The sequence below is a fragment of the Calidris pugnax genome, unplaced genomic scaffold (assembly GCF_001431845.1).
Source record: "Calidris pugnax isolate Ruff unplaced genomic scaffold, ASM143184v1 scaffold224, whole genome shotgun sequence".
In the NCBI taxonomy this organism is placed as follows: Eukaryota; Metazoa; Chordata; class Aves; order Charadriiformes; family Scolopacidae; genus Calidris; species Calidris pugnax.
In genome coordinates, this window is record NW_015090952.1 from 191,396 (window position 1) to 209,593 (window position 18,198).

An 18,198-nucleotide genomic window follows, 5' to 3' on the forward strand; every position below is an offset into this window, starting at 1 on the left:
GACCCCTCACCAGCTTCATTGCCCTTCTCTGGACCCACTCCAGCACCTCAATGGCTTTTTTTTTGTGGTGAGGGGCCCAAAACTGGACACAGTACTCAAGGTGAGGCCTCACCAGTGCCGAGTACAGGGGGACAATCACCTCTTGGGCCCTACGTGCCACGCTGTTCCTGATACAGGCCACAATCTGATTCAAAAAGTTTACCATCTAGATTTCCACCTCAATCTGTGACACAGGTTGTGACATGCCTGTGACATGAACTGTGACATAACTGAGGCAGGAGCTTCTATGAGGCGGCACTTGGCAAATGGCAATTCTTTGCAAACAGCAGCTCTTTTCGAACTGTATCTCTCCATAAATGCCAGCAAACAGCAGCTCTTTGTAACAGCAGCTGTTCACAAATGGCAGCTCTTCAGCGGAAAAAAGACTTAAGTCAGAGAGAGGAGTGATTCGTTTTGTTTTTTGGGTAATAGCAATTCATCCATGCAAAATGTAAATGCCTTAAAGATATAAAACAGAAAAAAAAAACCAAAAACAAGCGATTAAGAAGCGTGCTGGAATAATCTACCTTACCCGGGTAATAGCAATTCATCCATGCAAGATGTAAATGCCTTAAAGATATAAAACAGCAAAACAAAAAACCCAAATGGTTAAGAAGCGTGCTGGAATAATCTACCTTACTTTGTGTCACTCTCAGCCCTATTCTGTGGGGTTTTTTTGTTGTTTATGGGCTGAACTTTGAAATTACCCTCTGGAATTTGACAACAGTTAGAAAATTCTGAATTTTGGATTTGATCCCTTTTCAGACATTATTGTTTTTTTGTTTTCAGCCTTTCATTATAAATTGAACTCCTGTAAACTACTTGGCTACTTTGAGACCAGCAGCAAGAAAAAAAAGACCCTGTGGTCCCTGCCTGAATCATGCCATTGTTCAGAAGCACTGCAGGTCAAACCAGCAACTGGTTATGAAGGAACATGCTTTATCCAACCTCTACTTACTACATTAGTGTCTCAAGAATCCCCACAGACTTAAAAAGGAAGAAAACAAGAGGAAGAAAACGGGTTGCATCCTGATATCTGGTATCAGTTGACCTGCAGCAAAGGGTAAAAGGTGTTTTACCATGACTACAAGCATTGTGCTCCTTTGGGCATTCCACTGGAAATGCTTTTTCCCTACCAACTTGTATAGAGATGGTAAAATATTTGAAACTGCTTCCCAGAGAGTTTGTCTCAGCAGCAGCAGAGAGGAGACACTCTATGGCAGCCTGACTAGTGAAGCACAACGCAGGGTGGTGACAACCAGTGCTACAAATTCTGCAGAGAAATCATACCACCGAGCATCCTCATTCCTGGCACACTGCTCCCTGAATGACTGTGTAGACAAATGAAATATAGGCAAATATTGACTAGTCTATCCTTTGAACACACTTCAGGAAGGCAGATGAAATGAAAATCAGAGCTAAGAAAAGCGGGGTGATTGAAAGATAAGCAACTTGTCCAGAATTGCATTCAGATGATGTCAGAGCAAAGATGCAAATAGCAAATTTCTTTACATGGCACAAAAAAAATGATAAAAACAAAAGGAAGGATTATGATTTCAATGTAATTTTTGTTAAGTAAAAGATGACAATTATTCCAAAGTATATATTTTGTGCTTCTTAATGAACAGAACACCACAGCTTTATTTACTCAAGTCTACCCAGAAGACTTCAGTGGACCTTCAATCATTGTTCTAATCAAGCTTCATTATGTATGACATACAACTTCATCTGGCTTGAAGTTTAGTGAAAAAATGCTTCTTTAATTAACTTGTTTAATGATCTTAATTCTCTTTCATTTAAACTCAGGGATGACCCTTAGAGAATTCAATGTACCATCGTTAAAATATGTAGAAAAAGCTATTTTGTCTCAGACGCAGCAGTTTAGACACACAACCCCAGATGCCTGATTTAAAAATGCATCTACATCCTCATCCTTTATCAAGTTACCTGACACTTAACTTTTTAGGGGACCACATCAACTTTATTCTCTTCAACTCTAATGAACACAGATATAACTTATAAAGAAATGAAATAAACATGAATCCTCTATTGATTTCTAGAAACTCGCTTTAAATTAATCCAACTGTTCCCAGTGTCTGGCCTTGACTCTCCTACCCTGGCTTCTCATCCCTTTCTAAACTGAAAAATTATGAAGAGCAACACCACGCCGGCAGTGAGCCGTGAAAGCAGGATCATTTGAAACGAATTGAGTATTTCCACAGGTCCAAGGTTTTAGACAGTTACTTAACCTTTAAGATTAATTTTAGAAAAATCACTGTCTTTGCATAATTTCCACTGGATAAATTGGGCAATAAAAGCCTCCCCTCTTCAACCTCCTCTCCCCCAATTTTGAAAATCATGTCATAGAAGCTGGATCAGAAATGAAAGCTTTCAGCTGCTTGGAAAAATGTTAGTCACAGAAGTATCTCATAAAATAAGCAGTGCTCAGCTTGGCAAAGGGTCTAGGTTTGCTTTTTCCAAGCAAAAGAAAAAAAAAGTATTTTACTTTGCTATTTCAGACGGCTCAAAATGTCATCATCTATGCTTATAGTGACCTAGATCCCAGATATTTTTCTAAACCCACCACCCAGTGGATGGGATGGTTAAGCTACAGCACAAAATAACCTGCCATAGCATGGAAAACTCACTGCTTTTCATCATTGGATCGAATTCTGCAACAGCTTCTTTTTATTTGGCAAAATATTTTATATCCCATAATCTCTCTTTCTTTAAGACTAAACAGCAAAATTCTATGGTGTTACATTACAGCTAACCTTACGTTTAGAAGAGGAATTTTCACTGTAGCAAAGCAAGTCTTGCTCGTTAGGGCTTTTGAAACTTTCACTCAGTGTTCCCATTCTCACATGACTTCCTAAAACTCAAGGATTCATGCTTGCCATCTAGTGGCTTTGAGCAGAATTAGAAGCAATCTGTTAACAACAAAGTAGAAATTATTATATTTGTGTGTGTGTGCTAAAAGATGGTTGGTTTTAATTTATGGTTATGTTTGAAAGTAAAAAAAAAAAAATCGTTCTGAAATTGTACCTGGAAAAGAGGACTATTCCCTCCACATAACCATTAACTGATCACAGAAGGCAAACAGAAGATTAATGAGTGGCCACTGAGTCTCCTGTGAAAAGAACAGGTGTGGTTACTGCATTTGAGCATTTGATAGACCTGCACTGGCTGGAGGAGGAGGTTACTCTGAGTACTCATCATACCCAGCATGTCCTTCCTTATGGCAGTCCTGGAAATCCAGAAGACAATCCAAGCAGAGCACAAACATTGTTTGTCTGCCTTCATTAAAATAAAATTGTTACCTGTTTGCAAAAAAAAAAAAAAAAAAAAAAAAAAAAAGTTAAATAAGATTCCATGGGGGCTGATATCACCATTTGTTGCTGTTCTGCAGAAAACATACGTGCTTCAGTTATGGTCATTAAATAAAAGATAAAAAGTTGAGTCTAGAACCTCCCAAACACCCTCTTTCAGCCAAATGCACTAATCCCTAGGATGTCGTACAGCTCCATATTTTGTCTTCTTTGTCTAGTTTCATTTACTTTGCACTCTCGGATATACAGCAATGTATCTTCAACAAAAAGATACATTTCCCTCCAAAACAAACACAACCTGTTTCAAGGTGATTATCTTCAAAGACACAGCTGCCAAGTCTCTAGAATTTAAAATGGTGTTGCACTAAAATTCTCAAAAAAATCCAAACTGTCCATTCTATGCAGGGAATGCGGGGCAGTACTTTTCCAGCGTATCTTCAACAAAAAAATACATTTCCCTCCAAAACAAACACAATCTGTTTCAAGGTGATTATCTTCAAAGATACAGGTGCCAAGTCTCTAGAATTTAAAATTGTGTTGCACTAAAATTCTCAAAAAAAATCCAAACTGTCCATTCAATGCAGGGAATTTCAGGGCAGTACTTTTCCAGGGAAAAATAACCCTCCCTCTTTGTGCGAGTCTTCTTTCTGGAATTACTACCTAAAATAAGTCACTCAGCAGAATTAGTTAACTACGATTTTTGCAAAAGATTAAACTATTGTGAGCCACAGCACAAATCCATGTATTAGCAAAATCACACATACTAAAAATGGTCTCAATTCTGCTCAACTCTCAGAATACTATTGTGTGATAGTTTGATTAGAAAAACCTAGAATATTTATGAAATGCTAAGAAAAAGGAAAAAATACATGATTGCGGAAAGTGACATCGTCTCAGATCAAGAAGTGAGAAGTGGAGAAGTAAACTGCAGAAACAGCTGGTCTTTGCAGTTTTTAAAGCTTTGATATAATCAATGAGTCTACAGAAAGACCAAACAAGCAGCACTAGGAAGGTCTGCTTTTGAAGCAGAGAAAAACGTATATACCCTCAATGAAACATACAGGAGAACTTGTGATTTGTAGAGCCTCTACAGTTCTTAAGGAATCTCAAATCCAGACCTGAAGATAATTCCAGGTTTTTGCATTAACCATGAAATTACTCCAATTTCTATTACATGGATCACCAAGACAGACACACATAATAACATACACCTATATTGAATGAATCCTCATTTTAAGTCTCTAAATCTTGTTACTTTAAAAGCCACAAATCCACTATGGACTAGAGTCTATAAACTGTTGCTTTTCACTAGTCTTTCTATACCTGGCTTTTATAGAAGTTTCTTGCACAGGCCAGTATTTCCAAACAAATGACTGCAGGAAAAATAGAGTAGAAAATTGTGAAGGACTGACTTTGGTATAATCTTCTCCCTCCCACCCACCTTCTTATTTGGGGGAGTGAATAGGGAATAATATTTAGTAAGTTATTTTCAGAAGTAATATAATGAAGAGGCACTTAGACATACTTAACAAAAAGGCTTTCTTTACGTAAGTATAGAAGCCATAATAAAAATTAACTAGCAACTGACAAGTTCTGTGCATATTTTTAATGCACAGCTTATAGAGTTCCTCAGTAAAAATAGCTCATAACAAAGTCTTTCATCTCATGCATGTATAGTATAATATTGATTTAAAAGATACAAACTAGGAAGTAAAAAAAATGCACTATCATGAAAGCATTTCCAATACCAACAGGTAGGAGGCATTCTTTATCTGGATATCATCATCTTCTAGCTCACTATTTTGTCTTCATTTAAGAAAAAATAAACTTCTAGTTTGGAAACTCCCCTTACATTTCATTCTTTCAGCTGACTGCAGGTAAAACGCTTGTAAATACAAAAGGAAAAAGAAGAGGTGACAATTTTGTAAGCTGTATTATATAGGGTATGTATTTACCATATAAAAGTTGACTGTTCCTTTAGGAACTGGATATTTATGTTTACTGGCTTTTGCAGTACCAAATATTTTTCTCCACATGGAACTTTTATGTCATGTTTATAAAATAAAACAAAGCCAAACTTCATGCATTTTAAAGAACCTTTCTTAGTGTAAGTTTTCAGTGAGAAAACATGGTCCACTCTGGTTCACATCCTTGCAACGACACACACACACACACAAAAGAGTATGACAAAATACAATTAAGTAATCTCTCAATTTTAAACTTTTGAATCTGCTGTAATTAAGAAAGTAATACTTGATAATAAGTTTCAGGATAAAGAGATGTCAGTATAAAAGGTCTGGGCCATCACAGAGCACTTTGAATCCTTCCCAGTTTCATGCTTGTTATTTCAGAAGCAATAGCAAATAATGTATTTATGACAGAAGTATCAGATCCAAAGACTGAATTTCTAATGCTATTACAAATGTAAAAGAAATCAGAAGCATAAAAACTGATGCATGGATAGAAAGTTAGTGATTAAGAAACAAGAAATGGAAAACTACCCCCTTTTAATAACTGCAAAAGACGAAACTGACTTTCAGCAAGAATTTTTTACAATTCTCTTCCTGGCATTTGAAATAAAGCTTGTGAAAGATATGCTGTAAAATTTCTTAACTGTTTATTAATGAATATTTTGAAAAACTAGATTAGGCACTCCATTTCTTTGGAAGGGGTTGACAATCCTTTTTACAGATGCATTGAAGTTGCACAGTTTGTATGAAAAATGTGTAGTTTTCAGTGTTAACAATACAGACAACTGTAAAACAGCAGAGTATCACACACAGTCTGCAAGTTTCTTTCTTTCTTCATATTGTTTGTCTACTGCAAGTGAAAGAGCTTGAAGAAACGTTGTCATTGTAACACTGGGGGACTGAAAATAAGAGAACATTTTGTTAGACACACTACAGCAATAAGCATATGTAATATTTTACATACAAATCACAGTATTTAAAAGAGAAATAGTTGGCTTCCATATTACAAAATTTTCAAAATGCTACAAAACATAAAAAGGCAGATTTCTTTTAAATCAGGTAGCACAATAAAGTCAATCACTATTACTGTGGATTTGCTTCAAAGAAGGTTTTAAACAAATTAATATTATTTATAAAGTGGCAGAGAGTTGTCTTTCAGCCAGATATTATCAGAGAACCAATATCAATGTCTCTCACAACATTTAATTAAAAGTAAAATGCTGTTGGACAGGTCAATCCCACATGTCTTCCTCAATTTCATTTTAAAATTACAAGCAGTACAGAATTGTTTCAGTCTATAAAACCGCAGAAATGGTGCAATTTAGCTTTAAAGAGGAGTTTAGGCCCAATCTTTTACTTCTGGCAGCATCCAAATGTCTTCCCTCCCATGTCAAAACCAACCCAAAGTATAATGAATAGAATAAACTTAATTGAATAGAATAAACTTACTTGAATATAAAGCGCATGTGCTAGGAAAGGAAGCTTTCTCAGGACCCGGCCACTGAGACCTTCACTTCTTCTATAGTAAAAGAGAGACAAGTGCAGCTTAAATGCTAAATATCCACTCTTTTAAGATCTTTCCTTTTTCTGTGTTTCTCCCATAAGTTGCTCTAAAAGACTTCAAATCAGAGGTCAGCAGGTCACTTGGAGCACTTTTAGCAGAAGCAGGGAGCAAACAGACAACTTCAGCCTACTTGAGGCTATACGGTACAGAAAAGCAAACAAAGGTACAGGAACATGTGCCTGCTGAAGTCTACATCATGCTCTTTACATCACTGTGCTGTATCTCATGAATTCGGGGGAGTGTCTACACTGAAAGGGTATGGTACAGGCATAACCTTCCATCCACACTTGGAAGGACTTGGAAAATTTGTTTTGAAGGCTGGACCTCACATCTTCTGCTTATCTCCTTCTTCCCACCATTTGCACACAGCTTCTTTGACCTCACCTACTTGATAAATGGTTCCGTCTCTTCCAAGCACCACTCTGTGTATGTAGAACCCAAACCTCTGTGCCTGGAAAAACTTACTAGCTTTTACTGCCCTCCTCACTGGTTAAGACTGTGTACTTTGGGAACTGAAGAAAAACACACTTTCCTCACTTTATGAATGTTATTTTATTTCGTTTCATATGGACCAGCGCTTTGGAAAAAATATTGTTTGACATTGTGAGTATCATTTTTATTGTTTCAAGAATTGTCGTGCTGTCGTGAACGACTATTTGCTCTCCTGGCATACTCAGCAAAACATAACACTCTCCATTTGCACTTCACTCCTTTCCCCTTTGCTTCTGTCCACTTATATCCCCATAAAACCAACCGAATCAATTCTAGGTATTCCAAGACACTTCCTTAGCAGGAACTAAGGCCAGTGCTACTTCTGCTAAACTGCATTACAGTTCACAATATCCCCTGAAACCTAAGGCATCTCACTAATCCAGCCAGCAATTTGCCAAGAGGACTTCAAAGGGCAGAGCAGAAACCAGAAGCAGTTCTAAGCCAAGTCAGATCTGAGACTAAGAAAGGCTGGCAAATCCTGATCTCTTCCATTTTTTGTCCCCTGAAAGGTTTTGCACTACCCCTAACAACTGAGGGGAGAGGAGAGGGACCCCATAAAACCAACCGAATCAATTCTAGGTATTCCAAGACACTTCCTTAGCAGGAACTAAGGCCAGTGCTACTTCTGCTAAACTGCATTACAGTTCACAATATCCCCTGAAACCTAAGGCATCTCACTAATCCAGCCAGCAATTTGCCAAGAGGACTTCAAAGGGCAGAGCAGAAACCAGAAGCAGTTCTAAGCCAAGTCAGATCTGAGACTAAGAAAGGCTGGCAAATCCTGATCTCTTCCATTTTTTGTCCCCTGAAAGGTTTTGCACTAACCCTAACAACTGAGGGGAGAGGAGAGGGAGAGGAGAGCTGTTACAAAATTCAATTTAATCATTTCACAACTCATTAAATATATATATACACACACACATATATATAAAAAAATGTAGAATTTCCAAATCTTACCTTGAGATTTCTTTTAGTACAAGGCTTAACCGTGACACATTATTTTCTATGAAGCCTATCATCTCTAGCTCTCTGAGTGTCAGGAGCTGCTGTCGAGGATATATTATTTGACACTAGAAAGAAGAGTTATACACTGTTATGTGAAAAACTCAAAGACATTAAAAATTAAGCTCTAAAGAAAGAGTGGAAATACAGAAAAAATAAAAATGATATATTTTTGTTATTTAGGAAGTATGATTAAAATGTTAAATTTATTAAGATGGGACATTTTACAGTCTTGCTTTCAAAATATTACCTTCATCAGTTCTTCCAAGCAAGAAAGATATATTCTAAATATTGCTGCACTGGACGGAGGCCCAATGTATTGCTTTATGTCAGCCCTGTCTACAAAGGCCATGTCAATTTTCTCCGTAATATTTGAAGTAGTCAGGATAACTACATTGGGATACCTTCAAGATAAAAGCAGATTTTTAGGTCACACATGCAAGAATTATCTCCTTTTGCAACTGGCAAATCGATGCCTTCCTTCTTATGACTTAAGCCATTTCATGCAATAAGCAGACACATCCCTCTTATCAGCCAGCAATTATGTTAAAAGATCTGAAGCTCCTGGCCAGTTATCACCAATCTATTTCAATGCATAGTCTCTTTCTTTCAGCTGTTTCACCAGCATCTGTAGTTTCTCCCACCCTATTTTAGAAATTATAACTATCTAGAGCCTACTGGCATAGTTTCAGCCACAAACAAACAAAAAGATTATGAACAGAAAACTCCTAAATTTGAACCTTTAATCTACACGTTTTCCATTTCAATTCAGTATAAAGTATATAGTTTAACTGGGACTATGACGCATTCTAACTGCAAGTGATGTTAGAGCGAGCTTAAAAGAGAGGTAACATCTCCTTGCTCTAAGAAATACGGAAAGAATATTCTCAACAAGAGCTATTTTTAGAGGAAGCCTGTGAACTTGCATGTATGAATAAGCCACTTACCATTAATTAGCTGCAAGAGAGGGCTAAATGCTAGGGCATCTTTCTTTCTGTGAACAGAGCCAAGTATGCCCAAAAAGGGGAGGGAAGTGGCAGGAATTAAACAAGAGATAGTAGCCTGCACTAAATGCAGCACACAAAGCAGACCAAGCATCGTTAAAGATTGCTTCTAAGCCACATGTTGTGCAAGTCTGTTTTAGATTGACATCCAGAAGCTGTAAATAATGAATGGATTCTTCATTGATCTTATTCTTGTCTCTCCAAAGCAGATATCATGACCAACTGTCCTGCATCTCTCCCTAGCTTTAAAGGAAGTATACCACTTGTACATTTGATTGTTCATGCAGTTTCACGCCAAACATTCTGTTGGATTACTCCTATTTCTTTTCACAATTAGCACCATTAACACGGAATAGTTCACTAACCGATTTCGTTTAAGATTTTAAATTAAGATTTAGCAGCAATCCTGAAATTGTCAATTACCTTCTGCTGTTGCAATAACATGAGTTTACCTTTTAATCTGATCTATTTGTGTCAGTACAGCATTCACCACACGAATAGCATCTGAAGGCTCCGTGCCCGCCTTGAAGGCGCTGCGGGCTGCCGTGAGGCTTTCTACCTACAAAAAAATCCCAAACCAACCAACTAAACAAGACAACAACAACAAAATATCAGTGAACACAAAAAAAATCCCCTAAAAAAATCCACAGTTGGAGTGCTGGCAGCAATCAAATAACCCAGAGAATACACCTTCAGATCCTTGAGTCTGGTATCTAAAGCTCCATCGTCAAAATCGTTCGTTAAGTAGGAATGTACAGGGAGAGGGAAAGGAGTGGCAAGGAGGCAAAGCCTAGTGAATGAAATTCTAGTTTAGATAGCAGAACAGAGGTTTTTTTTCATTTTAATTAAATTTTGGGATTGGGGGACATACACACAACAGAATAATGAATACATTGAATTTAGAATGAGCTTTTTTTTGTCCCCTGAAAGGTTTTGCACTAACCCTAACAACTGAGGGGAGAGGAGAGGGAGAGGAGAGCTGTTACAAAATTCAATTTAATCATTTCACAACTCATTAAATATATATATACACACACACATATATATAAAAAAATGTAGAATTTCCAAATCTTACCTTGAGATTTCTTTTAGTACAAGGCTTAACCGTGACACATTATTTTCTATGAAGCCTATCATCTCTAGCTCTCTGAGTGTCAGGAGCTGCTGTCGAGGATATATTATTTGACACTAGAAAGAAGAGTTATACACCGTTATGTGAAAAACTCAAAGACATTAAAAATTAAGCTCTAAAGAAAGAGTGGAAATACAGAAAAAATAAAAATGATATATTTTTGTTATTTAGGAAGTAGGATTAAAATGTTAAATTTATTAAAATGGGACATTTTACAGTCTTGCTTTCAAAATATTACCTTCATCAGTTCTTCCAAGCAAGAAAGATATATTCTAAATATTGCTGCACTGGACGGAGGCCCAATGTATTGCTTTATGTCAGCCCTGTCTACAAAGGCCATGTCAATTTTCTCCGTAATATTTGAAGTAGTCAGGATAACTACATTGGGATACCTTCAAGATAAAAGCAGATTTTTAGGTCACACATGCAAGAATTATCTCCTTTTGCAACTGGCAAATCGATGCCTTCCTTCTTATGACTTAAGCCATTTCATGCAATAAGCAGACACATCCCTCTTATCAGCCAGCAATTATGTTAAAAGATCTGAAGCTCCTGGCCAGTTATCACCAATCTATTTCAATGCATAGTCTCTTTCTTTCAGCTGTTTCACCAGCATCTGTAGTTTCTCCCACCCTATTTTAGAAATTATAACTATCTAGAGCCTACTGGCATAGTTTCAGCCACAAACAAACAAAAAGATTATGAACAGAAAACTCCTAAATTTGAACCTTTAATCTACACGTTTTCCATTTCAATTCAGTATAAAGTATATAGTTTAACTGGGACTATGACGCATTCTAACTGCAAGTGATGTTAGAGCGAGCTTAAAAGAGAGGTAACATCTCCTTGCTCTAAGAAATACGGAAAGAATATTCTCAACAAGAGCTATTTTTAGAGGAAGCCTGTGAACTTGCATGTATGAATAAGCCACTTACCATTAATTAGCTGCAAGAGAGGGCTAAATGCTAGGGCATCTTTCTTTCTGTGAACAGAGCCAAGTATGCCCAAAAAGGGGAGGGAAGTGGCAGGAATTAAACAAGAGATAGTAGCCTGCACTAAATGCAGCACACAAAGCAGACCAAGCATCGTTAAAGATTGCTTCTAAGCCACATGTTGTGCAAGTCTGTTTTAGATTGACATCCAGAAGCTGTAAATAATGAATGGATTCTTCATTGATCTTATTCTTGTCTCTCCAAAGCAGATATCATGACCAACTGTCCTGCATCTCTCCCTAGCTTTAAAGGAAGTATACCACTTGTACATTTGATTGTTCATGCAGTTTCACGCCAAACATTCTGTTGGATTACTCCTATTTCTTTTCACAATTAGCACCATTAACACGGAATAGTTCACTAACCGATTTCGTTTAAGATTTTAAATTAAGATTTAGCAGCAATCCTGAAATTGTCAATTACCTTCTGCTGTTGCAATAACATGAGTTTACCTTTTAATCTGATCTATTTGTGTCAGTACAGCATTCACCACACGAATAGCATCTGAAGGCTCCGTGCCCGCCTTGAAGGCGCTGCGGGCTGCCGTGAGGCTTTCTACCTACAAAAAAATCCCAAACCAACCAACTAAACAAGACAACAACAACAAAATATCAGTGAACACAAAAAAAATCCCCTAAAAAAATCCACAGTTGGAGTGCTGGCAGCAATCAAATAACCCAGAGAATACACCTTCAGATCCTTGAGTCTGGTATCTAAAGCTCCATCGTCAAAATCGTTCGTTAAGTAGGAATGTACAGGGAGAGGGAAAGGAGTGGCAAGGAGGCAAAGCCTAGTGAATGAAATTCTAGTTTAGATAGCAGAACAGAGGCTTTTTTTCATTTTAATTAAATTTTGGGATTGGGGGACATACACACAACAGAATAATGAATACATTGAATTTAGAATGAGCTTCCCGATAGGAACTCCAATATAACAAAGCTAATAAAGTACATACTTATTAAGTTGCTTAGGTATACAAGCCTGAGGAGAATCTAAACAATGAACTGAAGCATAATAATGATTTTTAGAGCTTTCTGACATAGTAAGAGTACAAATAATATAAATCCAGGCTATTTTGAAGTTTAAAGCAATACCCCATCTGTAAGCACACAGCAGCAAAGGGAATTTCCACCCAGAAAGGTTTTGCTTCATTTTCAGCTGGAATTTGCCCGGTAAGTCATACTGTGTTCCTCCCAAATCTCTCAAGACTGCAGTAGTCAAGATTAAAATTCACTCTTCTGCACACAGTTGTGTAACTTACAAAAAAGCATAAACATGCTTTTATTATCCTTTGCGAATAAGCATTATCACAGTTCCTTCCTATCAATTTGCTTTCTGCTAAATTTTATGTACATCAACACTATTAGAACCATACCTCATCAATCAGTACGAATACAAGAGCATCTTTGTCATCAATTAACTCTTGAATCTTCTGGAACATCTTGGTTACAAGTTTGCCACTCTATAAAGAGACCATATGCATACATTTAACTATTTCCTTGTCACAAAACTTTCCAAGTCTTACCAAATTTAAAGATGGAAATACCTGTTTTTCAGAATAACTTTCTAATATAGCTTCTGTTTAAGTGTTCTCAAACGTATTATTTATTCTGAGTAATTTTGGTGTGCACAGTTATTTTATGAAACAAGCTCTAAAAGACAAAGTCTACTTAATTAGCTACATCAATACATACCTCAGAAAACCATTTCGAGAAAAGGCTATGGCTGTTTATCTCAATTAACTGTCCATATCTATACCTAAAGTATGAATGGAAAAAGAAGTATCAACTCTCAAGTCAGTGATATCATTATCTTCTGTACATTTCATTCCCTCTACCTCACCCTGGAATTCTGTGAAGCAGTACTTTAAATTACTCACTTCTAAAAACATAATACCCATGTTTATTTATATATAGTTTAAGTAACAACCAGCATGCTAATGGCCTCATTCTGTTCGTGTAAGATTTTGTTCAGGATAGCAAAACATATAAAAGCATGAAGCTTATTTACTTAGCTCTGCATGGATATCCTTAGGACAAAATAATCTCAACCACATTTTATACAGCCCATGTTTATCATAAATTCAGCTTGGGCTAGAGTCAGATCACTCCAATAATTAAAGATTATTTATGGTACATCTAGTATTTTGTATAACATTTATTTTTTATATACATTTGTTAAGTTGCTATGAAGTTTAAAAATAACCCTTATTATTTGTCTGATACACAAACTGCCCTCTGCAGACTGTGGCATTCAGACAATCCAATTAAAAACCAAATTGGTTACAATATTACTACCTATTAAAACAGGCTTTCTTGAACATGAAGATACAAACAACAGGCTTGATACTCTATGATCCTGAGCACAAACAAATGACTAGATCACCACTGGAATGTTTTACATATCTGGGCACAAATAACTACACATTTTAGAAGGCATTAACATATTCTTATCAGTCTCTCTATGAGATAAAATTTATTGCTAGCCAGGTGCACTATAAAAGAACTATGAACATCAGCACTTGGCACCAGTTACTTGAAAACAAATATTAAATATCTTTGGGCTACTGAAAAAGAACAATTAACAATAGTAAACTCAAGTGAAAAAAATCCAAAAACGATCACCTGTATGACAGTCGAATTGCCAGCTTCTGAGCCAACGCTTTACAGAGAGAGGTTTTACCAGTTCCAGGAGGGCCTGGTTTGAAATTAAATCCATACATTACACAAAATCTGCATCAGATTGTTAATTACACGTAACGCTTTTTTAACTACCGTATTTCATTACAGCACTAATTGTAGAATAAAAATACAGGAGACAATGATTGTGAACATCAGGCTATTTTGAGAAGGTTGCTTACTCCACTACAGTCCTACAGCTGAAAATTATATAAATCCAAAGTTCCATTATTACTATAGTTATTGGAGTAGTTTGTATGCAGACACCATAAAGTTAAAGTACTCCACAGCCACAGTTTCAAAGTGTATCATCCTAGCAGGACTTAGCATTCTCAAAAAAACAGTGCTGCTTAAACTTAAGTCTTCACCGTAGCATTGTCAAAAAACAGTGCTGCTTAAACTTAAGTCTTCCTGAAACACACCTTTCTAACGTGCAAAACAGAAACCCATCATGCCCAGTTTGATCAGCTGACCCCAGAAATCTCAGGAGTTAAGCTCTGGGACAAATCTTTTGGATCTGCCTTGAAGCTCTACGGAAGAGCCACGCAGACATTCTCCAAACAGACAAGTACAAGCACAGTTACACAGGGTATGAACATATGGAATTTGATGCGTGGACGCTAAATAAACCACTGACATCAACCAGATGCCAGTGCTTCTGTTCAAAGCCAGTACCACCGTTATAGCATAAATATATTTTGCACTACAACAGGCATCTCTTTCCCAGTATTGATCTCTTTGTGATCAGAATAATGAGCTCGTCACTAAAATGAAATATATCTATCATAGATATATTGTTAACAGCCTGAAATAGTTTTCCAAAAAACAATATCCTGCAGCTTCAAAACTGATAAATAGTTATAACTTAAGTATAATCAACACCCATAACAAACATTTCCACTATGACTTTTTATTTTTAAATACCAGTCTTGATGACAAAATGGTAAATAATCAATAGCAAGCTGCATTTTGCAAGAAAATAGATTCAGTTGTTACTAACTAATCTCGTTTTCATGGTATAACCTCCACAGAAACCCACTTCTCCAAAAATCTCAGGAGTTAAGCTCCAGGACAAACCTTTTGGATCTGCCTTGAAGCTCTACAGAAGAGCCACACAGACATTCTCCAAACAGACAAGTACAAGTACGGTTACACAGGGTATGAACATATGGAAGTTGATGCATGGATGCTAAACAAACCACTGACATCAACCAGATGACAGTGCTTCTGTTCAAAGCCAGTACCACCATTATAGCAAAAAGGTATTTTGCACTACAACAGGCATCTCTTTCCCAGTATTAATCTCTTTGTGATCACAATAATGAGCTTGTCACTAAAATGAAATATATCTATCATAGATATATTGTTAACAGCCTGAAATAGTTTTCCAAAAACCAATATCCTGCAGCTTCTAAACTGATAAATAGTTATAACTTAAGTATAACCAACGCTCATAACAAACATTTCCCCTATGACCTTTTATTTTTAAATACCAGTTTTGATGACAAAATGGTAAATAATCAATAGCAAGCTGCATTTTGCAAGAAAATAGATTCAGTTGTTACTAACTAATCTCATTTGCATGGTATAACCTCCACAGAAAGCTAGGGCTGACTGAAGATTATGGCTTCACTGAAATTGTTAGCAAGAGCACTGCCTTCATACTTGTCAATAGAACACACAGTCTTAATAAGAAAACACACAGATTGACTTCCCAGTTTCTAAACTAAAGTTTTTATAAAGGAGTAACTAAGAAATTTTTTAATATTACAACTGAACTGTAACTAATATATGGCTCCTAATGCCCTCGGTATCTGTATTATTTTTGCACTTTATAAAAAAAGAACAGTAACAGTTAAGAATGAAAACTTAAAAAAAGAATTGTTGTAACTGCATTATAAATTTTAGAATTTAAATTCCTGCAAAACGTAGTACATATGAACATTGATTTGATTCTGCCATTACATTTCATCTAAATTTCACTACACAGAAGTGCAATACAAGTTTTCTCAAAAAGAAAGTATAAACAGATGGACAATGAATCTACTTGCTTTAAGACAGAATTTTTACCATGCAGCAAAACAACTCTGTTCCACGAGATCAGGTTGCTGTCAACATTTTTGTCAGAAAACAGTAATGTTGTCGTCACATAATCAAGTAACTAATTGAAGAGGAGAAAGAGACACACAAATTAGAGACATAGCAGCAAATACAACTACAAACATGATACCACTTCTTTCTACCAACATAGACATACAGACAACAGTAATCAACTCGCTGTTATTTAGTATTCAGTACGTCTAATTAAACAGTCTCGTCATTTCACAGATGATTTGGGAAGTAGTTCCATAAATTAGACAAATGTTGGTATGTTAATTGATGTTTACCTTATAAGTGAAGCAGTACAATCACTGGAATGTTTTGCTTTACTATAGATGGTTATAAAGACTTAAGTGAGAATACTGTATCTATGGTATTATAAACAAGATAATGAATTAATTATTAACTAGTAAACTTCAGGTAGAAGCATATATTTTTTTAACAAGCACAATAAACATCTTAATGAGTGCTGTCATAACAGCAACTGAGTTGAATCACTTTTGGTTTTTACTCACATGACAGTTGCTAAATTTCAGATTAGAGTATTACAGTTCTATAAGCTTTGGCAGTTATCACTGCAACCTTTGATGAATGCACAGAATCTTCAAAATAGAAAATGACCCCAAACCAGAGACACAACAGATCTTTTGGGACCTTCTCAATGGAGAAATAGAGAAATTATTTCAAAGAATGTCGTGTATGTTTTTTTCTAAGCCTCTCGAAAGTTATTTTTTTCCACCAATTTTCTTCCCCCTTTCTAGAAAAATGTGCAATTAATGAGCCTTAAAACAACGTGCAGTAATTTACTAAAATGAATTTCTATTCTATTAATTCTACAGAACCTTAATGTTTTCTTCACGCAGACTGATGAATATATCTAAAGCAAAAGTGAAAAATTTCTGAGAAATTTTAAGTTGCTACCAAAACAACACCTCCAGCTGTTAAATTTCTGATTTCTGTAAAATAAGCCAACGCATACGAAGAAATTTTTTGTAATTTGTGGGATAAGCATCACTGAACCCAGTTTCACAAGGACATAGGTTATCTGCAAAGCTGACTTCACAGTAGTACATATCGACATATATCAGAGACACGATGTTTAATCTCAAAACGTCAGCTCTGCCTTCTTTTGTTAAGCATATATCAGAGAAGTATGGAACTATCAAAATTATGTGGAGATTTTAACAAGAATATAAAGCTTTGCAACATGGCTAAGACTAAACTACCTTTCAAAATATAGACTTGTAATAAGCAGATATCAGAATTCTTTCTTGAGCTGGTGATTTCCAAACAACTGCTCCATGGGATGCAGCAAAGTTCAAACAGGCTACATTTCAACTCTTCCTTCTCTTCAAGCAATTTTAATTGTTATTTATTTTCAACTTACATGCGATTTTACTTCACTGTCATATATAAGACTTTCCCAAAGGCCATGGAATTCAGCTGCAAAAGCAATATATTATACACCTGTTTAGAATAAATCAATCTAGGAACTTGAAATCTACTATTACAGCACAAAGCAGTTTTCAAATTATTCTCAATTAAAATTAATGATTAAGAACAAATTTAGGAGAGCAATTAAAATATATGGAAAGAAACGTGTATTATTTTTCTCAAAATGCAAACACTAATGTCAAACAGACAAATTTAGCAGTTTCACAACTTTAATTTCTCCTCACAATCATTGGAGGAAACAAATCTTTTTAATGTCTTAAAATGAAAGGAAAAATATCATTCTTTTCCATTTCTCTAGGGGATGGACCTACATTTTCACAAGATAAAGAGCTATGAGAAACTGGGGTGGGAGGAGAGTTCTAAGCCTAATATTATCTTTTTTTTTTTTTTTTTTAATTTTTAACATTACCATGTAGGGGAAGAAAAAAACCAAAACATGTA

At 36.0% G+C, this 18,198-nt stretch overlaps 1 protein-coding gene across 1 annotated transcript; it reads right to left on the bottom strand.

Moving 5' to 3' along the window:
• Positions 1-5,293: 5,293 nt before the first annotated feature.
• Positions 5,294-17,987, bottom strand: LOC106893777 (pachytene checkpoint protein 2 homolog). The gene is made up of 12 exons (XM_014951988.1): positions 17,982-17,987; positions 17,902-17,929; positions 17,690-17,745; positions 16,273-16,363; positions 14,149-14,221; positions 13,219-13,282; positions 12,900-12,986; positions 11,977-12,083; positions 10,771-10,924; positions 10,476-10,588; positions 6,788-6,857; positions 5,294-6,237 (listed from the first exon to the last, which is right to left on the bottom strand). Exons 1-12 carry the CDS (start codon positions 17,985-17,987, stop codon positions 6,142-6,144), a joined length of 945 nt encoding a protein of 314 aa, XP_014807474.1. The 3' UTR covers positions 5,294-6,141.
• Between the last annotated feature and the right edge of the window lie 211 nt (positions 17,988-18,198).